This window comes from Phycodurus eques, chromosome 1, assembly GCF_024500275.1.
Source record: "Phycodurus eques isolate BA_2022a chromosome 1, UOR_Pequ_1.1, whole genome shotgun sequence".
Lineage (NCBI taxonomy): Eukaryota > Metazoa > Chordata > Actinopteri > Syngnathiformes > Syngnathidae > Phycodurus > Phycodurus eques.
The window spans coordinates 22586360-22611653 of NC_084525.1; the positions used below are offsets into that span (position 1 = coordinate 22586360).

Consider the following 25294-nt stretch of genomic DNA (forward strand, 5'->3'; position numbering starts at 1 on the left):
TCTGGGATAGGCTCCAGCACGCCCGCGACCCTCGTGAGGAGAAGCGGCTCAGAAAATGGATGGATGGATGGAGTTTGAAACGGTACTTCCCTGCTAAACCTACTGCCCCAGCGACCTGACCTCAGATAAGCGGAAGAAAATGGATGGATGGAGTTTGAAATAATATTAGTGTTTTGGGGTCATATCTTTTTGCAGTTTAAACTACTAATACAGATTATCCGAAAAGTTACTATACACTAGATTGCCATAAAGCTACTCAAACTGGCACTGAGCTGCAGTCGAACTGCACTTTGTCAATTGGCGAGCCAATTTATTACAAAAACTGCCAAGCCTAAGCCGTCAAATGCTGTTGGGCTTCTGTCCGAATGAAACCTGAAAGGAAGAAAGGAAGTGTATAGTGACGTTTGGGACACCCTGTAGAGGGTAGTACGAAGATTTTTAGGGGGATGTCCATTACTCGTGGCAGGTCTCGCTCTCTAAACTCTGCAAATACCAGGGGGTCACTGTTTGCTCCAGCCACTGTTTTATTCACTTTATGTGAGTCTATGAGCCGTGTGTGCTCGTGCAGGACCTTCGCGTGCTCAGGAACAGGAAGGCGCTCGCTATTGCCCCTCAGTGGTACCAGTACCGAAGGAAGTCACATGACCTGCTGGCCTGGCTGGACGACATCCAGCGCAGTGTCGACCAGCTGCCCGATCCTCCTGAGGGCGAGAGGGTCAAGGTGACAACTCACGCACCCATGCCGGTGCATGCACGCTCATGCGCACACACACGCACACACATTTTGTATATAGCGAATGATTAATTTCTTTTTTTCGTCACCATGACCTTAAGGTCCTACTTGCTGTTGTACTCCATTTACATCGATTTATTTTGTTTTTATGGAAGCCCCCACGTCCCCCCACACTGTCGTCTCCCCCACCCCCCTACCCCCCCCCCACAACTGACTCTACATGTTTGTCTTTCGCTTTCAGATGATCACTATGACATTTCGTTAAGTGGATGTCAGCCTTGCCTGTTGTTGCCGTCACTGAGATTCCTCACTGCTCTTTCTTTTTCTTTTTTCATTTTGTCAGCATGCTTTCTGTTGTTCCATCCCCAACACACACACACACACACACACACATTCCAGTGGTTGTACTCATTATCAATGCTAATAAAGTCTCACAAAAGAATTGTCCCAGCCGTACTTGTGTCACTATGCTTCCCCTGACGAGTCGTAGACTGTCCCCCCAAAAAAATGACGCCCTCGGTTGGTTTTCACCCACTAGGAAATTGTCTCAGAGATGACCCTGAAGAAGGAGGAGCTTAAGGAGGTGCAGGGCTTAGCCAATCAGCTCTCAGTGGCTGGAGCCGCCAGTCTAGTGGAGCCCCGACAGCTCCAGCTCAACAGGCGCTGGGCTGAGGTGGAGAGCAAGCTCAAACCCTTTCAAAGACAATGTGTGAGTTCCAGTAGGCAACACCACTTCTACCGTATGCTAACAGAAAACTTAAAACTCCATAATAACACAAATTTTTCAACTGCACTGTGTGAGTAACTATTTCTAACGTTTGTAATCCGTGCGGTTAATCAACTCCCATTTTAAAGCCCTGGCAGCCAAATTTATTTATTTAACCTTTCATTATCCAGGTAAGGCAGTTTAGAACAGAATGTTAGTTGCAATGCGACCAGGCTGCAGACACCAGAGCAAAATAAAAGCAAATGCAAATACACACACAACAAACTGTACAATGTGATGTACATGTTTGCGTACAAGTTTCTTGTAATTTAATAAAGCAAACTATTATACTTGAAGGACACAAATTTGATGGAAACAAAAAATTGAAATTACTCTTATTAAAAACAGTTACTGGATACACTCTTGTGGCAGGAAGATGCTGTGTATGGCTTCAGTCAACAAGCTCCATGTGCCTGAGTCAAGTGTTACATATACCTGCATATGCTAATATAATAATATAGCGATGTAATGGACTATATGTATAATGACAATGTCTACTGTGTCGTGTATGGTGAATGGTACTTTAGCAACCGTATGTATTTTGTATTTCGATACAGTATATTGAAAAGCCTGTAAAAAATTTTGTTTTTCAATTGAAACAGATCTCAAGTGAAAAATAAGTAATGACGGTAATAAGTTCCCTACTTCTTTTTATGTTTGATTAACTCATTCGCTGCCAACCATTTTCAAAGCAGTTCCCCATATTGGCAGCTGTTATGAAGTATTTTTACTGATCTTTCAAGAGCCACAGAATATTGTGTTCAGTGAATATATAGGCACCAACCTGACCAAAAGAAAGAGTAGACGCTCTTCTTTCAAAAACGGAGGTTTCTACATTTTCTGTCCTTTCGTAATCAGCAGCAGAAAGTATTGGTTTCACCAAAAACACCGGTTTTTGACTAAAAAGTGGAGAAAACAAGCTTTATGTGAAAATAAAAACATTAAGCAGAACAGTGACTTTGACGCTAATGTTTTTTGGCAAAATAAAAATGTACTTAAAGATATAAAGTGATGAAACGCACTGTGAGTGACCCTGCTCCCGCTGCTGGCTCAAGCTGAACTAAAGTAACTTTTTTACTTGGTGTTCGTCATTCACTTTATGACCTGCATCATCTTTTCTCACGGTTGCGACACACACTTTCTACTACTAGTACTACTCTGTTTATACCATACATATACATACTCTGTTGGGGAGTCAAGGTGCCTAATCATGTCCGATTCACGACGTCTCTGCATTTCTCTCCCTCATGATCGACGTGCCAAGCTGAGATTCACCCCTAATCTTTGTCTTCTTCTCAAAAACTGTGCTGATCTCAACTCCAAAGCGTTGCAGCACCACCACCTACAGGGATCAGTTAGTCATTACAGTGGTTTAAAAACCTGGATTTCACAGACAAGCTGGGTGAGACCCTCTTACATGTCCACCAGTTGAGAATCGTACTTGAAGAATATACAGTGTATACGGCGGTGGCAGTAAGTAGTTGGATTCCAGTTGACAAAGATAAATGTCTGTGGCAGTGAATGATTTGATAGTTCCTTTTAATCCGGTTATTTGAGCCTCCTTTGTAATTTTTAAAATATAATTAATATTTAGTTACTTCACTCATTACTTGAGCCGCTCCCGTCGAATTCTAATCACAGCTCCTTTTTGAGTTTCTTCGCCATGTGTGAAGTGTTTATTTCAAGAAAGGTCATGTTTGAATCTCATTGGTTTCTCTGTCTTGTTCTGTGTCACCGCATGCCAACCAATGACATTACGCAGTCTGCCGGTGTGCCAATCACTGACAATGTATGTATCCCTCCATCTAATCATGTGCACCCACAAACATAGACTTATTATTCTACCAGGCAAGCTGATGAGCTTGGACAAAATGCACATCTGATTTGTTTCATCTGAGAGCTTTTCAGATCAAACGTATGTTAATAAGGTGGATGCTGCTGCATGTCTCTGAATAACACTTCAGTGGTCAACAAGACTTACATTCTAAACACTGGACCTCCTGTTATGTCAGCCTCAGTACATCTTGTGTTGGAAATGCTCATTGAGATGTGAATTTTGTCCAACTTTGAAGACTCACCCTGAAAGCAAGCGAAACATACTGTATTTTGTTCTTGTCATACCCATCTTAATTACTTCTACGATATTGGTGGTTCTGTTAACCATAGTGGGTTAAGTGACATGCAGATTTCATACCTTCGGGGGACACGCTAAAGCCAATCAGTTCTTCCTTATCTTATCTATCTACATTCACATGCTCATTGGCCTTAACATTAGGTCGACCTGCAAAAGTTTGGTGATGCCCAAAAATCTGCCTTTCGACATTTAATCATGCTCAGTTTTGATTGATACAATCGATTAACAATATACAGTATTGTTGGGGATTATGGTTGTAATCATACTGACTGCCGTTGACATGATGACGACAACAACAACCAAAAACCCACCTAAAATACCTTGGTAGTATGAGCCATTGTAGTTCTAATTAATTCTTATCTGAGTTATCACTGAATGCTGAGAGAGAGAGAGGGCATATTGGCATGGTAAATGGGAATGGATTGGATTTGGTTTGTATTAACCAGATATGTCACTTAGAGTAATTGTTGAAATTTGGTCAGCAACTCTCAGCATGCCCTTACATTTTAGTCATGACAATGGTGAACGATAGAAATAGAATGGTGTGGTAATGGTAGTAGTTTGGGAATGTAGAAATCTATCTCGTAGACCTAACAATTCAGAAATACCCTTTAATTGCATGCATAATTTGAAAATGTGAGTTCCAGATTAGTTTTGTCGTTTTTGTTTTTTTTTCAGATTCTTTTTTTACATGACTCAACTCTGGGTTTATCAACATGGTGCATTCTCGTTTCTCTATGTGTGTGTGTTTGTCTGTACGTGTTCAGGATTACCTGGCAGAGCTGCAGGCGCTGTTACGTTCTGTGGCCGAGGCAGACTTCAAACTGAACTCCCCAGAATACTGGCCTGCATCTTATTACAACCTGCCTCAGCAAGAGCACTGCATGAAGGTCAGTGGCGCTTTATGGGTTCGGGTCTGAACGCCCCAATTGAACCAAATGTGGAAAACATAATTTAAAGAAGGTAGACTATAACCTCTAGCAACACACACACAGGAAGTGAAGACAATCATTGACAAGATGCGTGGTCCAGTGGAGGCAGGGCTGTCCCGCAGACAGGAAGTGGAATCCAATGCCCGACCTCTGGAATCCCAGCGAATTCAGGAAAGCGCTACCCGCCTCGAGACCAACTGGGACAAACTGAACAAACTGCACAAAGAACGGCTAATGTAAGCAAGGAGAAGCAGGTTGGAAATGATCCACAGGAGGTTGGAAGGAAACTGAATTGTATGTGCAATTCAAGGCGCTGGCAGGACTGCAACACCAAGTGGCAGACGTTTGTAGCAGACCAGAGAGCAATTGAGGAGTGGCTTCACGAAGCTGAGGTTGCCCTCAAGCTGGCTGAGAGCAAGCCAGCAGCACAACGACAACACCTCATGGTATCACACACGAGCGCACTCAGCCAAAACAAATGATTTAAATTCAAGAATTACAGACATTTTATGTAGAATCCATACAAACATACTACTTCAAAGCCTCATTCCATATTTTTACCTTGCACAAAGAACAGCGACGTTGGAAGAAAGCGGCTTTGGTGTTCCATGTGAAAAGGGAATAGATTTTCATCAATTAATCAATCAATCAATCATGAATGTACATACAGAGGGTTTACTACAAAGTCCATAATATTCATGAAAAGGAAATCCAGATTACATTTAGTCAGAATGCCAAATTTATAAAATTAGAGATTTTCAAACGAATAAATGAAGGAGGCGGCACAGTGGCCGACTGATAAGCGCATCTGCCTCACAGTTCTGAGGACCCGGGTTCAAATCAGGCCTCGCCTCTGTGCAGTATGCATGTTCTCCCCGTGCCTGCGTGGGTTTTCTCCGGGTACTCCGGTTTCCTCCCGCATCCCAAAAACATGCATGGTAGGGTGTACCCCACCTCTCACCCAGAGTCAGCTGGGATAAGCTCCAGCACGCCCGCAACCCCAGTGAGGATAAGGGGTACGGAAAATGAATAAATGAAGGATGTGAAGAAAATAATACAGTGAAGGACATGTTAATGGAAGTGGTGTACAAAGTACAGTTCAATTGCATTTAATCCATAAAATCCGCTTGTTTTTAAACATTTATTTAGGTACATACCCTTTCTATGGAGCATACTTTTAAATTGAAACATTAGTGTTCATGTTCAAAATCAGAATCAGAATCATCTTTATTTGCCAAGTATGTCCAAAACACACAAGGAATTTGTCTCCGGTAGTTGGAGCCGCTCTAGTACAACAGACAGTCAATTTACAGAACACTTTGGAGACATAAAGACATTGACAAAAAACAAAAAACAATTGTGCAAAAAGATGCAGAGTCCTCTAGCACTTAGAGCACTTCGAATGACTAATATTGCAATAGTCCGGTGCAATGACCATTGTGCAAAGGGCGCTGAGACTTCAAGGAGTGTATGCGGTTTAAAGTGACGAGTAGTGCGATCATCTGGGACAATGTTGGTTGTGCAAATGTTACAGATACTCCTCAATCAGTGTGCAAATGGAGCAGAGTATATGCAAATAGTGCAGCATGGCGAGACAACTACAGTGAGTGCACGAGTAATACATAATTGGCCCCACAGAAATGTGACAACGAACTCAAGTCAAAAAATTTCCAGCTTGTTGTAATGGAATTATAGGTTAGGTGTTTAAGAAGTTGATCGCAAGAGGGAAGAAGCTGTTGGAATGTCTACTAGTTCTAGTTTGCGTTGATCGGTAGCGCCTACCTGAGGGAAGGAGCTGGAAGAGCCGGTGACCGGGGTGCGGACGGTCCGAGAGGATTTTGCACGCCCTTGTCTTAGTTCTGGCAGCGTGCAAGTCCTCAATGGTGGGTAGGGGGGTACCGACAATCCTTTCAGCAGTTTTGATTGTCCGTTGCAGTCGGAGTTTGTCCTTTTTTGTAGCAGCACCAAACCAGACTGTAATGGAAGAACACAGGACTGATTCGATGACCGCTGTGTAGAACTGTCTCAGCAGCTCCGGTGGCAGGCCGTGCTTTCTCAGAAGCCGCATGAAGTACATCCTCTGCTGGGCCTTTTTGAGAACGGAGTTGATGTTGGTCGCCCACTTCAGGTCCTGAGAGATTGTAATTCCCAGGAACTTGAAGGTCCCGACGGTTGACACAAGGCTGCTGGACAACGTGAGGGGCAGCTGTGGCGAAGGATGCCTCCTGAAGTCCACGATCATCTCTACCGTCTTGAGCGTGTTCAGCTCCAGGTTGTGTCGCCCGCACCACAGCTCCAGCCGCTCCGCTTCCTGTCGATATGCAGACTCGTCACCGTCCTTGATGAGGCCGATGACAGTGGTGTCATCTGCAAACTTCAGGAGCTTGACAGTCGGGTTCGCTGAGGTGCAGTCGTTCGTGTAGAGAGAGAAGAGCAGCGGAGAGAGGACACAACCTTGGGGCGCCCCAGTGCTGATGCTGCGTGTGGATGAGGTGGCCTCCCCCAGCCTGACCTGCTGCGTCCTGCCCGTCAGAAAGCTGTAAATCCACTGGCAGGTGGCAGGTGAGACGCTGAGCTGGAGAAGCTTGGTTGAAAGGAGTTCAGGGATGATGGTGTTGAACGCTGAGCTGAAGTCCACGAACAGGATCCTCGCGTAGGTCCCTGCACTGTCGAGGTGTTCTAGGATGAAGTGCAGTCCCATGTTGACTGCATCATCCGCAGACCTGTTCGCTTGGTAGGCAAACTGCAGGGGGTCCAGCAGGGGACCTGTGACACTCTTGAGGTGGTCCAGCACGAGACGTTCAAAGGACTTCATGACCACAGATGTCAAAGCGACAGGCCTGTAGTCATTCAGACCCGAGATTGCAGGTTTCTTGGGGACTGGAATGATGGTGGAGCGTTTGAAACAGGATGGAACTTCGCACATTTCCAAAGATCTGTTGAAGATCTGAGTGAAGACTGGAGCGAGCTGGTCCGCGCAGACTTTGAGGCAGGATGGGGACACATGGTCCGGTCCTGCCGCTTTGTTAATCTTCTGTTGTTTGAAGATGCGTCTCACATCCTGTTCATGGATGGTTAACGCAGAAGTCAGAGGTGTGGTTGTGGTCGCGGGTGCGGCCGGGTGGGTGTGTGGAGTGAAACTGTCCTTTTCAAATCTGCAATAGAAGATATTCAAGTCGTTGGCTAGTGTGCTATTGTTCTCAGCTTGGGGGGATCGTCACTTGTAATTAGTCAGCGATTGGAATGCATGCCAGACTGTTTTTGAGTCGTTCGCGCTAAACTGTTTTTCCAACTTTGCTGCATAGATCCTCTTTGCAATGTTAATTTCTTTAGTAAGCTGGTTTCTAGCTCGATTATACAGGGCCCTGTCCCCGCTCTGATATGCATCTTCCTTAGCTTGGCGAAACTGCTTAAGTTTAGCAGTGAACCACGGCTTGTTGTTGTTGAATGTCCGAAATGATTTTGTTGATACACAAACCTCTTCACAGAAACTGATATAGGATGTGACAGTGTCCGTATATTCATCCAGGCTGCCAGCTGAATTTTCAAAGACACTCCAGTCTGTGCAGTCTAAACAGCTTTGAAGTTCCATCTTGGCTTCATTGGTCCACTTTTTGACTGTTTTCACTGTTGGCTTCGCACATTTAAGTTCTTGCTTGTACGTCGGTATTAAGTGAATTAAGCAGTGATCAGACGAGCCCAGGGCTGCACGAGGTATAGCACGGTATGCGTTTTTTACCGTAGTGTAGCAGTGGTCTAAAGTATTATTTTCCCTGGTAGGACAGTCGATGTGCTGCTTGTATTTAGGGAGTTCGTGGTTGAGTTTAGCTTTGTTAAAGTCCCCGAGAATAATGAGGGGTGAGTCAGGGTGTTTTTTTTCAATTTCGTTGACTTGTTCGGCGAGCGCTAGCAATGGTGTTCTAGGATGTGTATGATGTTACAGTGGCTTACAATAATATTAAATATACTTTTTAGGACTACAGCTGGTCTAATATTTCAACTACACTACTGTAGTTTAGTGTTGGTCAGAATTGTGGTACATAGCTTGCTTTTCATTTACTGAACACAAAAGTGAAACGAGCAAGAGCCACAAACAAGCTGCAAGGTAGCAGTGAAGGCCTGGAGAAGCGTCTCCAGGGAGAAATCTCCGAAATCGGTCCAAACTTCAGGCACTTATTAACTGAAAATTATTTTTGATAAAATAATTTAAACATTTTGTTTAGAGTTAGGCGGCACGGTGGTCGACTGGTTAGAGCGTCAGCCTCACAGTTCTGAGGACCGGGATTCAATCCCCGGCCCCGCCTGTATGGAGTTTGCATGTACTCCCCGTGCCTGCGTGGGTTTTCCCCAGGCACTCTGGTTTCCTCCCACATCCCAAAAACATGCATGAATTGGAGACTCTAAATTGCCCATAGGTGTGAATGTGGGTGCGAATGGTTGTTTGTTTGTATGTGCCCTGGCTGGCAACCAGTTCAGGGTCTACCCCGCCTCCTGCCCGATGATAGCTGGGATAGGTTCCAGCACGCCCGCGACCCTAGTGAGGAGAAGCGGCTCTGAAAATGGATGGTTGGATGTTTGCAATTATACCAAATGCCCAAATATTTTGGAGCCTCTGCAAAATACTTTAAATTGGTTTAATTTCAGAAATGGCAAATTACATATTTTTGTGAAATCTAAATTGAATTGGTTGGTTTCAAATTATTGTGGTGGTGTATAGAGGCAAAATCACAAAAATGCAGTCATTGTCCTAATGGTGACTATCGATTATTGTTGTATGCTAAAACAATACCCTGCTGACTTCAAAATCTACTCTACTCAATGCAAGACAAACAAGCTGATGACGTGTGTCCACCGTACCAGTCAAAATTTGCAGCCAAAACTGTCAAGGAATATACTCTTCTAACAAAGTGAGAAACCTAAGGATTTTGAATGCTATTCAGCACAATATGGCCAAGGTAGTTGAAGTCAGTGATCAAAAGAAATATGTCCAGTCCACTTTACAGGTGACTGTGATCAGCTTTCACTCTCCTTGTGCACAGACAGTGATGCATAGGAGACCATCTGCTACCTGATACCCAATCTGCCCCAACCTCTTTGAATGGATTGATTGCATATTTATTTGAAATCTCTATACAGATCTTTGGTCAACTTTTCAAAGCGACAGCAATGCTTGGTGTGAGACTAAACTTAACTGTTGCTTTGATTTGATTGACCTATTTAGGGCCTGATTGGCTTAAGATGTGCTCATGCAAAAACGGGCGCAAACTTGATTGCTCATGGAAACAGATTTGGAAGCTGAGCTACTGACCAGGCATTCCCAGGTTTGCCTCTGCCAAATGGGCAAAATTGCAGAGCAATTCATTCTGGGAGGACTAGATGTAAATAAGATACATTTCGCATGTGCAATACGATTAATCAAACCTGAGACAAATTGTGAGGGCCGATTTTGCGTCATTAAATAGTCAGTCTACAAGGCAGGTGCAAACCGGCACTGCTGTTTGACTGCGGTTACATGAGGGAGGAGGAGGCGTAGGCAAAATAAGTGGGAGATTGGATCTTTTCTGCTCTTGTAAAACTCTTTGAAATGCCAGAAACAAAAATTATTGCAATTGTGGAACTTCTGAATGATCGAAGGAGTCACAAGAAGGAGTCATGCCATATCACCTATAACAAAATTCCATTGACGTTCATTTCAACACACAAATTCCATTGATGGTCATTTCAACACACTGTGACAATTGGTGCCGGCCTCTCCCAGAGCATTTTTTTTTCGGGTGTGCTGTCCCAAGTTTTGAACACACTATTACACGAGATAGTCTGAGGCGTCTGACTCTGCTGGGGTTGGAGGGGGGGGGTGCATTGGTTCCCTGCGGCCTCCACCCGGTGGCCAGTTGCCAGGGCGCCTCGGTGGGGCCGGCGGACCGCCCTGGGTCCCTCGGTGTGGGACGTGTCCCGTCCACCGGGCTGCCCTCGGGTGGCCCCATGGGCCCGATCAAGCCCCTCGATTGATTGGGTGGGGTCCTCAGCCTCCGCGGTGCAGGCACAGCAATTACAGGACACTTCTGTCAGTCTTTGTGCATGCAAAATGGTGTCCATTCACTTGCATGTGTCCGCAGGCACACACCCCTGGTACTCTTTCGCTGGGTGTGGGGCCACAAATAACTCATGAATATGCAAATTGCTTGTGTATCCCCTCACTCACACTCTCGTCCTATAGACTTTTATAATATACATAGTCAATCCCATCACACTTCACTTGTACAGCTGGGTTCACAACCCTTGTCCTGCATGCTTTTTCTCCTGTCCTTGTCCTGTTCTATCTTGTCGTGTCCTTCCCTCACAGGGTGTAGCACTACAGCCCCATGCAAAGCTGATATCTAATGTTTCATTGTTGTAGATATGTGATGCTTCACTTTTCTTATCCTGTTTACCATTAGTGCTTTGTCTTTTGTGTTCGTTTCTCTCCGCCCTCTAGAAACGCTGTTCTGTTCGACTGATCGATTCTGATTCTCTATAAATTACAATACATAGAAACCACAGCGGAAGCTTAAAAACTCCACTGTGACACAGTAAAACTGTTCTGGCATAAAAGGGATACATATCCTCCATTCTGCTTGACCTAACAGCCGAACAGGACAAAAAAAAAAAAAGATAATCAGATACGTCCAATTCCTATTCACTCTGGATGAGTTAAATAAAAGAAAACATGGGTTTTATGCTGTTACTGACTGCCTCCAAATTATTGGTGCGATAGATTTCTTTTGCCTGTTCAGCTAACACTTCCAATTCCATCATGTCAAACTTCCTTTTGCTCTCCCAAACATTCCATTGAGAAAATCACCAGAACGATCAGAAGCACAGAGCTGTCTTCTTGAAATTAACAATTAGAATGTTTAGCTCCTGCTATTTGGGATCTTAGAAAAAGATGGCAATCTTACTAAATTATGTGCAAAGCACCCACCAACAGTGCACGCAATCTGTTAGTGAACACGTAATTTGGAGCCTGCGGGAAATTTGTAAATCAGTCTCAAGTCTGCATGCTTGTGTGTGTGTGTGTGCTTTTGTAGGACCTGACAGAAGCTATACCACTGCAGGAAGTGGTGTTCAACAGAGTGACCTCTGCAAGCGAGGACATCAGCCCGATGAGTACACCAGATGATGCCTCCCGCCTCCGAGCACAACTCAAATTTTTAAATGCTCGCTGGGCTCATGTCTACGAGCAGCTCAATGAGCGCAAGAGAAGGTGCGTACATGTGTGTGTGGATTAGACAACAACAACCATTTTTTGAAAAGTACAAAAAGGCAGCCGGGATTTGATTTCATTACCTCTGTCAACTTGCATTCTTCTCCAGCACTGTGTTCAAGTCCCACCTTCCTGCACAATATTACTCTACCATCATTGGTCGAAGTTTCAGTCCCTGTTCATGCAATCATTGGATGGTCTACATGTCAATCATTTAATCAGCTGGCTAGCACTTCTGCCTCATTGTCAAAAGAATCCGGGATCAGAATCTTAGCTCGGACCATTCTGTGTGTAGTTTGTATGAGTCTGCACCTTCCAAAAGTTGCCCATGTTTGAATGTGAGTGTGCATGTAAACACATGCCCTGTTGTTTTTTGTGTTCTGTGATGGACTACTGACCATAGCCTGTATCTTTCTCAATGTCCACTGAGACACATAGACTTACTATGCAACTATTCACACTAACGGGCAATTAGGAGTCTTTACTTAACCTACCATTGATGTTTTGGGACTTCCTGAACCTGAGCACTCGGCAACGGAGGCAAGGAAAAAATGCCTCTAAGGAGGAAACCTCAAACAGAACCCATGCTCTGTTGAGCGGCCGTCTGTCTTGGTCAGTTGTGGTGAGATGTAGAGACAGAGATAAAGGGACCGAGGGTAGTTAGAGAGAGGAAACAGGAAAGAGAGGTTGTGGGACGATGCGCACAACAACAGCACGTATCAACAACAGTAGTACTTCTGTGATGACAGCACAGTCCTGTCCTGCAGATCAGAGGAATCGCACACGACAGCGGCGCAGCTACAGGAGAGCGTGGGTTCGATGCTGGGTTGGCTAGACAAGGCGGAGGGGGTTCTGGTCATCCCGCTGCAACCTGCTGAGCCTGAACACATCAGAAACACGCTGGGCAAAGTGCAGGTACTGTCAACACTGCACCAGTCACCAGACACTGTGTGTGTGTGTGTATGGCATGTACTGGTTAAAAATTCAGCACACTAGTAGAATGACTATGTCTTACTAGTAACATTTGTTTCACTGCTAGTGCCATTTATGTCTACTACGTATGTAAGTAAGACACAGTCGTTCTACCATTGTGCTTGATTATCTTACTATTGAGGACAAGTAATGTAGTGGTACAGGAACCTTAACCGTGTGTGTGTCTGTGTGTGTGTGTGTGTGTGCGTGCATTGTGGAATTTGTGTGGCAGGCATGTGTGGCAGAACTTCCGAGCAAGAAAGCAGCAGTGGTAGATCTGAACATGCGACAGATTCCTGCTGACAAACAAAAAGACATCAGGATTATGAACACTCGCTGGCAACAAGTAAACATGCACAAATCAGAATTCTTTCGCTAACAAACCAATGATCTGTCACTCAGTGGTCTATACAAAGTATTACAAAAAAGTTTTAAAAGGGTTATTCAACATTAAATTGTTCTAATGATTGTGAAATTATAGGATGACTTTTCATAGATCACTTTGACCTCACTTAGGTGTCCAAGGCTCTGCCTGAACGCCAACTGGAGATTGAGAGTCTGTTGAAGGAACTGGATAGTGTTCAGGTTCAGTTGGACTATCTGTCCAGCTGGGTGTCCAGAACCAGAGCTCAGCTGGAGCACAGTCCAGATGAGCCCCCACCCAGTGTAAGATACACACACACACACACACACACACGTTTACATATTTGTGTGTACAGCTGTACATAATGTATAATGTCCACTCTGTTAGCTCATCGAGGAAGTAAAAGTCAAGCAACCCGAAGTTGAGTCAGTTCTTCAGCGAGCAAATCAGTTGTACAAAGACATTACTCCAAGCCAATCAGATAAGGTGTGACAAACAAACATATGCATAAAAAGCACAAAGAAACAAGAATGTTTCAGTGGGATGATAATGTCTGTGTGTGTCTTGTCCCTGTGTGTGTGTGTGTGCGTGTGTGTGTGTGTATGTGTGTGTGTGTGTGTGTGTGTGTGTTGGTGGCAACAGGTGAAGTACATGAAGATGAGAGAAGACTGGACTGTCATCATGGAGTTGTTGCGGCAGCATCAGGAGAGGAAAACCCTCGTCGTGGCAAGGAAAGCCAGTAAGCCTTCCAAGGACCTCATATAAATCTGGAGTTCCCAATCAGATTTCAGGGGTGCAAAAACTTTAAAATCACATAAAGTTAGCGACATTTGATGAATATGCGACCACCAGTGTTTGATTTGCAACACCACCATTCGAAATATGTTTTTTTTTTTAAATTTGACACACCACATAGAAGAGTGTTGTCCACAAACCTGCCCAATTTGAATGATATACAAAAAAAAAAACACTAAGTACAGTCATCCCCTCCTGGAAGCCGTGACCTTATCATGGTGGAGGGGTTTGTGTGTCCCAATGATCCTAGGAGCTAAGTTGTCTGGGGCTTCTAGCTCCTGGTAGGGACACCCATGGAAAACATGTCCTAGGTGAGGGACCAGACAAAGCACGGCGAAAAGATGATGAAAAAAATCTAAGTGGATCGAAGTTTCCCTTGCCCAGACACGGGTCACTGGGGCCCCCCTGTGGAGCCAGGCCTGGAGGTGGGGCTCGAAGGCGAGCGCCTGGTGGCCGGGCCTCTACCCATGGGGCCCGGCCGGGCACAGCCCGAAAGGGTAACGTGGGTCCCCCTTCCCATGGGCTCACCGCCTGTGGGAGGGGCCATAGGGGTCGGGTGCAGTGCGAGCTGGCCGGGGACCTTGGCGATCCGATCCCCGGCTACAGAAGCTGGCTCTAGGGACGTGGAATGTCACCTCTCTGGCAGGGAAGGGGGCCGAGCTGGTGTGTGAGGTCGAGAATTTCCGACTAGATATAGTCGGGCTCGCCTCCACACACGGCTTGGGTTCTGGTACCAGTCCTCTCGAGAGGGGTTGGACTCTCTTCCACTCTGGAGTTGCCTACGGTGAGAGGCGCTGAGCAGGTATGGGTATACTTATTGCCCCCCGGCACCACAGTGGACGAGAGGGTAGCCTCCCTCCGCCTTCGGGTGGGGGAACGGGTCCTGAATGTTGTTTGTGCGTATGCAACAAACGGCAGTTCAGAGTACCCACGCTTTTTGGAATCCTTAGAGGGGCTGCTGGGGACTCCATCGTTCAGCTAGGGGACTTCATTGCTCATGTGGGCAATGACAGTGAGACCTGGAAGGGGGTGATTGGGACGAATGGCCGCCCAATCAGAACCCGAGTGGTGTTCTGTTATTGGACTTCTGTGCTCATCACGGAGGGTGAAGCAGTGCACCATCAACACTGTGTATAGTGGGGATTGGGCGCTGCAGTTGAGTAACTCTACTGTACTGTACTGTATAATCCCAAAAAATCTGTGATGCACTGAACCCGCAATAAGTGAACTGCGATAGATTGAGGGACAACTGTATCACCTGTATTCTACAAAATCGGTAGAAATGAAGCCGCTGTCTCTGCTCTTAAACTCTGTGTGTGTCTTTGCTGAATGCGCTGAAACCACGCCCCTTTCACCTGTCAACTATCAATCAAATACCACGTTTCAGATACTTTATGGCCATCTCATAAAACTGGCTGATATTCAGCGAGCCTAGCTCATCATGTCATAGGCGGAGAAACCCAGTTATTCCAGTTATTATGTAAACTAGCCCTACTGTTACGTTACAGTAGGGCTGACGTGCAGAACAGCTCGCTCACATACCATCATCATCTTCATAAACCTCTTTTGTGCTTGTACAAACTTTAATAGATGCTAAGCTTTGTTTTGTTTGTTTGTTGAGTGTTGAAGTGATTGCCTGATGTAATGTAGTATGAAACACTGTGTATGCTCCAGGTGAAATGCTTACAGGCAGCGCCCAGGCCGATTCTGCCGCCCTGGCGCAGTTCAACAAGTCATGGGCGGAGCTCACCGACTGGCTGACCATGCTGGACAACATGGTGCAGAACAAGCGTGTTGTCGTGGCTGACCTGGATGACATCAACGACAACATTGGCCAGCTCAAGGTCACTAACTCACAGCTCTGTTTATCAGTATATGCACATAATTTCAACTAGCCACCAATGCTTTGTTAAAAAAATACAAATAAGAATACATTGGATTCATATGTTGACATGCATTTTATGGGTCTAGGCATCCTTGCAGGAGCTAGAACAGCGACGCCCTCTGCTGGACAGACAGGTCACCGCAGCCCAGAACTTAAAGAACAAAACCAGCAACCAGGACACACGAAACGCTATCACTGAGCGCAGTAAGACGCATGCAGAATTGGTCAGAGGTGGCAAAAGCACTCACTCGTATTGAAGTAGAAGTCCAGATAATTGTGTTAACAAAAGCAAATGCAGCATGGCATTCAATACTTATTAATAGTTCCCCCACTACACTGTAAAATAATATGATCCTTATAGTTTTACTAAAACGATACATATTAGCGGAGTTGATATTGTGTAACTTTGACAAAACAGTATAGAACTATCTGAGTTTTTGTCTGGTAGTTGACCGGCTTCAGACACACTGGGAGGACTCTCAGGCCAAACTCTCAGCCAGAAACAAGCAGCTTCACAACATGCTGCAGGACTCCACTGAGTGGCTAAATTCCAAACAGAGGGTGGATGCTCTCATCAAGCGTGCCAGCGAGAGGCTGGAGTCCTGGCAGGAGGTCACCTACACGGTGGATGCTCTTTAAGACAGAATGCTGAACTCAAGGTGTGCTCAATGTAAAGCTTGATCACTCCTACTTGTGCCAGCTAATTCCTTCTTTTGTTGTTGTTGTGTCTTTCCTCCCACATTCCCCTCAGGGCTTCGCAAATGACCTGCTCCAGTGGGAGGGTCAAATTGATGAAACCAATGCGTTGGCCGACAAACTGTTGACACGTTACGCCAACGACGACACACACAAAGTGACCCAAATTAATGACAACATGGTGGCCGTCTGGACACACATCAACAAGCAGTACGTACACATTTTCGCTACACGAACACCCAGAGCCAGCTCACTCATTGGGCGGCGTGGCAGGGAGGTTAAGTGTATGCCCTGAAACCGGAGGGTTGTCAGTTCGTATCCACACCCAAGCACATCGTTGTTGTCTCCCTGGGCAAGACACTGCACCCACATTGTCCATGAATGGATGTGGTTGGTGGTGGTCGGAGGTGCAGAACGGCAGCCAGGCTTCCGTCCAACTGCCCAAGGGCAGCTGTGGCTACACAAGTAGACTGCCACCACTAAGGACGTGACTGTGGAGAAACAGCCGTCCTGCATACTAATCCGTAGTTCACTCTTCAACTCATTAGGGCCACTCTTCCTGTTGATTGAGGCGACCTTTGTTGGGAAAGATGTCAGGATGTTGTTATATACAGACAATAGTTGATGTGTCAAACATCCTCCTCTGTTAAGAGATGGCTTTTCTAGTTTGACAGTGATGGCTTCTTTTGCACCTCTTTCAAACCAGCGGTCCTCGCCATCCAGAATTTGGACATTGTTGTCTTCAAAGGAATGTCCGTGCCTCCAAAGTTCGCCTCATTCAACGGAAAGAGTGGCCCTAAGTAGCTGTTTTGCAACAAGGAGTGTGAACGACGGCTGCAGGATGGCCATTTCACCAGGCACACCGGGCAACAACAACAACCTATTGTCCACCACCCCCAAGGAGCACACTCACCCAGGCATAAATAAGGAGACTCCACACCTAAGATTTTAGAACTGATGAAGCCTTTTGTATTGATGGTGAAATGTCTTCAACAAACAAGAACAGTGCAGTTGCCTTGATTCAACCTTTGTAGATTTTACCACATTATGATGATTATAATGTTTTGTTTTTTTAAATCAGCAACTACAAAGACAAATTCGTAGTAGCTTTAAATCCTAAGTGTGTGTGTTTGTACCTCTCCAGTGTTTCAGACAGGGAGGCAGCTCTTGAAGTGGCTCTGAAGCTATTGCAGCAGTTCTACCTAGATCTGGATAAGTTCCTTAACTGGCTGACAGAGGCCGAGACAACATGTAACGTTTTAATAGACGCCACCAATGAAGAGAAGCTGGCCGAGCAGCCTCAGGCAGCCCGGAATCTTCTGGCACAATGGAAGGTGGGACACATATACAGTGAACAACCTATTTGCGGTTCACCATTCACAAATTCACCTACCGTATTTTCACGACCATAAGGCGCACTTAAAAGTCTTACATTTTCTCCAAAATGGACGGGGCGCCCCTTGTGTGTGCACCGAGTTCCAACATCTATAAATGTTGTTGTGTGCATTTTCTCCCCGTGCCTGCGTGGGTTTTCTCCGGGCACTCCGGTTTCCTCCCGCATCCCCAAAACATGCATGGTAGGTTAATTGATGACTCTAAATAGCCCGTAGGTGTGAATGTGAGTGCGAATGGTTGTTTGTTTGTATGTGCCCTGCGATTGGCTGGCAACCAGTTCAGGGTGTACCCCGCCTCCTGCCCGATGATAGCTGGGATAGGCTCCAGCACGCCCGCGACCCTTGTGAGGAGATGCGGCTCAGAAAATTTATAGTATAGAATTTATAGTCCTTAATGAACCTAACATGAATGAGGGAGAAAGCGGACTACCCAATGAAAACGTCAAATTGATGAGTGGTCATGTGGGTTGCAAAAACATTCATGATTTGATTCCATCACCAAGTCTCCACTTGCCGCCCTGGTTGGCACGGCAGGAATTCTGACGTGGCAACATGTTGAGATCTGATTGGCCATTGTGAGGCAAATGGGGGGGAAAAAAAGAATCCACAGCTTTGTAGGCGTTAAAAAGTGAAGGCTCTGTTCTGCCAAAGAACATATTTTGACCTATGACCCTCCTCCACGCACATTCCAATGGAACATCGCACTCACAGTGCACACTGGTTAAAATTCATGCCTTTACACACATCCTTCACATCACACTGGCAGCTCCTTGGGCACAACAGCGACCCTGTACACATTGCTGAGATAGCCTTCTGTGCCCAATTAGAATGGCGGATTGCACCACAGCCTCACTTCCAGGGATCATGCGCACGCACGCATACAGACACACACACACACGCACACACACACTCACACACTTCAGTACTGCAGGCAGATAACATTTAATTGGAAAATGACTGCGCTCATAGTTGTTTGCATCCTTTCAAGTTCTGAAATCATCATCTCCTGACTGTCACTTTTTTATGTCTTCCTTCATTTCTTTGTGCTGCTTCTTATCCATGTCTCTCTCTGTCTCTCCGTCTCTCTCCATCTCTCTCTAACACACAGAAACACACACATAGATACATGACTAAACAGATGACATTGTTTCACCCACTGGGAGCTAATCTTCCTGAACGACAAGACGTAATAGATGGTGCAGCTCTTTCCTTGTTTTCATGCGGGATTCCTGACTTTTTTTTCAGCATGTTGCGAAGAAAGGTCTACCAGGTCCAGGTTAGCAAAGAATCAAATTCTCTTGTCTGTCGCTCCGTGCTTATCACCTAGTCTTCATACTTCACATTAGCTTTCCATCCCCAGCTCTTCTTTAGTCTAAAAATCATATTTCATTCTTTAGCTATGATCAAAATGGATGCCGTCTAACTTTATACAAGTGTAACATTTCTTTTCAAAAATTGGAGCTGTCACACACCACCCGGTCGAATTCTTCTAATGTTTTATTATGAATGTATGAATGGTGAAGCATTTATACTAATGCTAAAGAAGATGCTAAATCCTAAACATTTTAACGGTGAATGATAGTTTGCGAATCACTGGTAATGTAGTGTTACACAGGCCTTTCCTGCGGTCAGCATGAAAGTGAATCCCGCCAGGTGACTGTTGGTGTCAATGTGAGTGTGAATGGTTGTCTGTCTCCAGTATTTTTCCTGTGAATGACAACAGATGTTCGTGAGAGAGCTAACTCACCGCATGGCTTGAGTATGCCTTTTTTACATGCCGTTCACCATTCTCTCCATAAACTGAGTCATCTTCACTCACAATCTCGACACACACGTTCTACTAACTACCGCAATACACTCTGTTTATACCACGCATATACTGTACATATACTATGTTCTAGTGTGAGGTGCTTAAACCTGTCCAACTTCCAACGTGTTGGCATTTCTTTCCCGCCTAATCGATGTGACAAGCCAAGAGTCACCTACCCACTAACCTTTATTTTCAACTCAAAAGCTGTGCTCATCTCAAATCCAAAGCGATGCAATCTACAGGGAAATGTTAGTCATGACGGTGGTTAACAAACCTGAATTTTATTGACAAGCTGTGCATGACCCTCTTCCATGCCAAAGCGTTGAAAAACGTACTTGACAATTTTTGGGATGTTGGAAGGAAACCAGAGTACCCTGAGAAACCCCACAGAAGCACGGGGAGTACATCCAAACTCCACACAGGCAGAACCACCGATATTTAAACATGCAGTTGAAATTTGTGACTTAGTGCTAAATTTCAAATCTATGTCATAAACCTAAGACAATGCCACAATTTCTCAGCATCTTTCATTAAAGGACAAATGCATGGAAGAGCCTCATCTTTCAATGATGGCTATCCCAATGTCTTTCCATCTTGGTGTGCTGTCAGGACCTAGAGGTTGAGATTGATGGCCATACAGAGATGTACCATTCCCTTGATGAGCAGGGCCAGAGGATTCTAAGCTCACTGGGGGACTCGGAGGATGCCACACTCCTCCACAGACGTTTGAACAACATGAGCCAGCGCTGGAATGATCTGTACAGCAAGACTCTCAGCATGAGGTGAGGGAAAGGCAAACCTAAAAAGATGTCTTAAATATGTTAACTTGGTTTAAAAAGTTAACATATTGCAGGACCAGTATGTAAGTATGGGAAAAAATAATAATGAATAAATGACTGAGTATATGTTCGGGCTCAAAAGGGCTCACTTGGACTCCGAAATGGCACCTTGGAAGAGGCTACATATGTCGCTGCAGGAACTGCTACACTGGTTGAGGCTGAAAGCTCAGCAGCTGGAGCGGGAGATGCCTGTAGGCGGCGATGTCCCTGCTGTCCAAACCCAGTTGGACACCCACCGGGTAGGATCACCCGCACCTGTCATTCACATGTGGTTGGTAAAATTTGACTTGGAAAATGGTGAAGTGTTAGTTTTGGATCTGTTTACAGAAGAACATTTGAACTAGAAATAGATTGTGTTTTTTTTTTTTTTTCGTGCAAGCGCAAGGCTCGCTGTGCATTTTGCCAATTTGGAAGATCGGTCTGTGCCAAGTTGGGCGTTCTGGTGCAGCAAGAATGTGTCCTTGGAGATGCACACAGTGGAGTAACAATTTGGTGGCAGAAAGTTGGTCTAAACTTACTCCTAACTCAGAACAGGTCTAAATCTTGCCGCAAGGTAGATCGCTGGTCCAATGTGATTTTGGTGAATTTGTTCAGGGCACAGGCAGAAAGATAATGAGGTCTGCAAACATATTTAAGTCACCAGTGGTTATTACCAGCTCATTCTTTATTTAATCCGGGTACCCACTCACAGTGTCCATTGCCACACCGGCCAAGAGCAGTCACAATGCTCCACTGACGCACCGATCACTGCAATTTCGCATCGTCCTCTTCTGCACGTCTCCGTCAAGGCTTTCATTGTGCCACATTTAAAGGGAATGAGAGGAGCCACTTTGATTGGCGACGAATTAAGTTGGCTGTAAACACAACCACTGTCTGATCCACCAGGCTGCGCTGGTCTACAAATTTACTAGGGCCGTTCATGAATCAGTGGTTACTCAAATTGGCATTTGAGTCCCCCCAAAATAATGAATGGTAAATCCGATTTTTTTTATTAGAATCATACTGAATCAAATGATAACATACGACTTACTTTACTCTGCCAAGAGCTGCAACCGCATTTCCATTAAAAAATGAAAAATATTTCACAACTTTTAGCCTTTGTTTGTGGCTGACGCCTTTTTGACTTAGAGTACACAGTTTCTGCACATCGGCGCATTTGGCCTTGATGGCTGCAGTGGGGACGGCGATGAAGTCTATAGCCTCCACTGATACGATGAGCTCTGCGGAATTAGGCGTCCGAAAGCCAAGCCACGGATATTCATGGCAGCACCAAGCAAAGCTGGAAAGAAGACGACTGGAAGGGGACGCGGCAGACTGAATGGAATAAAATTGATCTACCACATTGTTGCCACTGGCGCATAGTTGCGCCGCCCACCGTGCCGGATTTACACTGGTCACGAAAATAGGGCCCTTACTGTACACCTTTGTAAGCATCTCACCATCGAAACAGTAAAGGCAGACTATTAGAATGGCCATTATTATGACCCCCGAAAACAGGACATTGTGAAAATGTATGCCACTCGACCAGCTTGTATACATCAGAATTAGAATCAACTTTATTTGCCAACTATGTCAAAAACACACAAGGAATTTGTCTCCGGTAGTTGGAGCCGCTCTAGTACGACACCAGACAGTCAATTGACAGAGAATACTTTGGAGACATAAAGACATTGAAAAAAAACAGTCACTGAGCAATAAAAGGTTGCTAGTAATCTGGTATTGCCGGTATATGTTACTCAGTCGATTGTGCAAATGTTGCAGATGCTACTCAGGCACATGAGTGGCCAGTATTGCTTAACAACAGATATGCAAATAGTGCAGCGTGGCAAGACTACTACAGTGAGTGCACGAGTAATGTATAGTTGGCCTGACAGAAATGTGACAACAAACTCAAGACAAAAAATTGGCAGCATGTTGCAATGGAATTGTAAGTTAACTGTTTAAGAAGTTAATGTGAAGAGGGAAGAAGCTGTTGGAATGTCTGCTTGTTTTAGTTTGCATTGTTCGGTAGCGCCTACCTGAGGGAAGGAGCTGGAAGAGGTGGTGACCAGGATGTGGAGGGTCCAAGAGGATTTTGCATGCTCTTAGTTCTGGCAGCATGCAAGTCCTCAAAGGTGGGTAAGGGGGTACCGACAATCTATGCCAGATATTTTGGCAGACGTCACCAGTGTGACATTAATCCCTTATGTGCTCATTGGCTGCGATTGGCTGGAAACCAGTTCAGGGTGTACCCCGTCTCGTGCCCAAAGATAGCTGGGATAGGCTCCAGCACTCCCGCGACCCTTGTGAGGATAAGCGGCTCAGAAAATGGATGGATGGATGGATCATTGGTTTGCTTGATCTGAGAAGTTATTTGCTTTTTACTTGTCATACATGATTAAATGAATACCCAATCAATACAATTACAGATACTTTTCATAAATAATTATTTTATGACAAGAAATGAAGATTACATCTAAAGGGGGATAAATCTGTGTCCAGTTCAAGGAGGTGCCAATTGACGGACAAAGCACCACAATATCGCACATATGGCTACTGTTTGGACTACACTTCTGTTGTGTTTGTGTCCAGTTGAGTCCCCGTATGGACAGTGCATGCCTATTTTCAAACCAAGACATTGTGTATGCTGATAGATGGTATTAAAAAGTGGTAATTTGGATCAGATGTGGGAGGACAAGCAGTTGTTTCTGCAGGCCTGCATGAATAGGATCGATTCGTCATAATTGTTGTCTTTTGTGAACGTTTTCAAAAATACAAGTTGAAATGTATCAACTTTCACCCATAGTCTATGGTAGAAAGGAAACATGACTATTAGCAGGGGTGGGAAGTAATGCGCTACCTTTTCTCTTGTTACATTTACTCAAGTAACATTTTGGATAAATTGTACTTGTCAGAGTAGTTTTAATGAAGCATACTTTTTACTTTTACTCCAGTATTTATTTTAAGTACTTTTTCTCCCTTGCAATAATCTACATGCTGCTTGCTACTTTCATTTATCAATAATTGCGTGTGCAATCTATTTTTAGACTTTCGTTTTCGACTTCCGCATCAGGCGCCGTTGCTCTAATCCACCGTAATTACCACAGTGACGTTTGACTTAAGTTCACCAATCAAACGACACAAGAAAGTCACATGTCCGCAAACAAAGTCTTCTATTGGGCTTCGTGGGGCAATTAAAGTGACAACAGCTTTAGCATCCAGCGTAGTTTTGTCACTGTCCAAACATGTATATTTCAGCCCACTTGTAACTTCAGATAACATCTTGCAGTAAGTTGCAGATGATTTTCTTGTTGTTTTGGCTGTGCATATGGCAGAATTAGCACTATTTTATGGTCACAAGTAATTGTAAAACATGCATCTTCTGGTGTACGCTCTGTCCTCTCTCACTCTCTCTCTCTCTCTCGCTCTCTCTCACACACACACAGGTATGTTTCTGTAAGGCCCTATGCATTGTTGTTGTTTTTCCACTTAAAAATTAAAATAGTGGTAGGTGGGTGTGGACTCCCATTGAACATGAGTTTGAATGTAATCAGTTACTTCTGAACACAGTCACATGCCTGTTATAAAAGGGAGTGCATCCTTGTGCAATTGATTTATTTTTGATTTATTTTAATTTTATTTAGTAATATTTATTTACCAAGTAAAAGTCTAGTTAAACCATAACATCTATTTTGCCCTGGTGATCTGGCCAAGAAGGCAGCAAGTTAAACATGCTCAAGTCCAAGTCAATCACATTCAAGTTTATTTCAGTTGCTTATTTTCACCTCCCCTCTCAAAGAGCTTACTGCCTCTCAAAGAAATTCTAGAACTCCCCGCTCCTAAACCATCATGACCCTTAATCGTTGTGGTTTCATCATCAGAATCAGACCTCATGTTGCTGTGACATTTTACAAATCAAAGGCATGAGTAAATGGAAAAAGAAGTGCTGCAGGTTCAATTAAAATCCCATTTTATGCAAGTTGAGTTTTTCCCCCAAATGGTGTGCCCAAATGAAGCATGCCCAAATGAAGCATGCGGATGTCTTGTTGCAGGGATTCAGGCAGGACATAAGAGCCAAAGAGCCTGTTGTGACCAAGGCACTTGATGATGTTGGAGTCTTCCTTTCCGAATTGCCCCAAGAGCCTCCATTACGTGAGCAGCGAGGTAACTTACTCAAAAACTAATTTAACATACAGGCACCTTTTAGGTTTCACGACTTGCTTTGATGTTTCTCACACTAGCATAAGAAAGAATGATACAAAAAAAGTGTACATAATTTCTGATAAACAAGTGTTTCTGTGCTTCTACGAAAGCAATACAAATGTTACTTTAGCGTGAACTTGTGGCATCTTGATGACAAGGAATTATGTTGAAATGAATTAGTGTGAGGAATGCTTTGGGACCATTTTACAGCATATTTTGGGTGATTTTTAAGGGGGCAGCAATTACTTGCAGATTTTTGCTCTTTGCAGCATGGTTCAGTCTCTAACTTCCGCGAATAGAGCCAATGTTGTTTTCTTAAATAAGCAAGGTGCGAAAGTGACACACTTTAGACATCCCAGCTCAAAAGTTGCATTGCAGGTATTTTTCTTCCTCTGTACCAAATAGCATTCCAATTTTTAACAAACTGTGTGGCTCTTCAGGTTAAGTCATTTATTATTTCCACACTGAAGACTTATTGGGTCAGAGGTTTTTGACCATTTATCTTGCAAGAAGGTCATAGTCACTAATATGTGTCCGAGCTCAGAGGTC

The 25294-nt window shown here is 44.6% G+C and overlaps 1 protein-coding gene across 1 annotated transcript in view; it reads left to right on the forward strand.

Annotated features, from left to right (window-relative positions):
• Positions 1-25294, forward strand: part of LOC133405989 (dystrophin-like) — a 216857-nt gene that overhangs the window by 127523 nt on the left and 64040 nt on the right. Inside the window, 21 exon segments of the mRNA XM_061683126.1 lie at positions 569-721; positions 1272-1442; positions 3262-3288; positions 4401-4523; positions 4629-4801; positions 4876-5011; positions 11633-11808; positions 12576-12723; positions 13013-13126; positions 13297-13446; positions 13532-13630; positions 13787-13883; positions 15614-15783; positions 15911-16028; positions 16273-16458; positions 16461-16483; positions 16576-16730; positions 17665-17854; positions 20334-20506; positions 20646-20802; positions 24595-24706. Of these exon segments, the coding sequence (XP_061539110.1) occupies positions 569-721; positions 1272-1442; positions 3262-3288; positions 4401-4523; positions 4629-4801; positions 4876-5011; positions 11633-11808; positions 12576-12723; positions 13013-13126; positions 13297-13446; positions 13532-13630; positions 13787-13883; positions 15614-15783; positions 15911-16028; positions 16273-16458; positions 16461-16483; positions 16576-16730; positions 17665-17854; positions 20334-20506; positions 20646-20802; positions 24595-24706 (2851 nt within the window).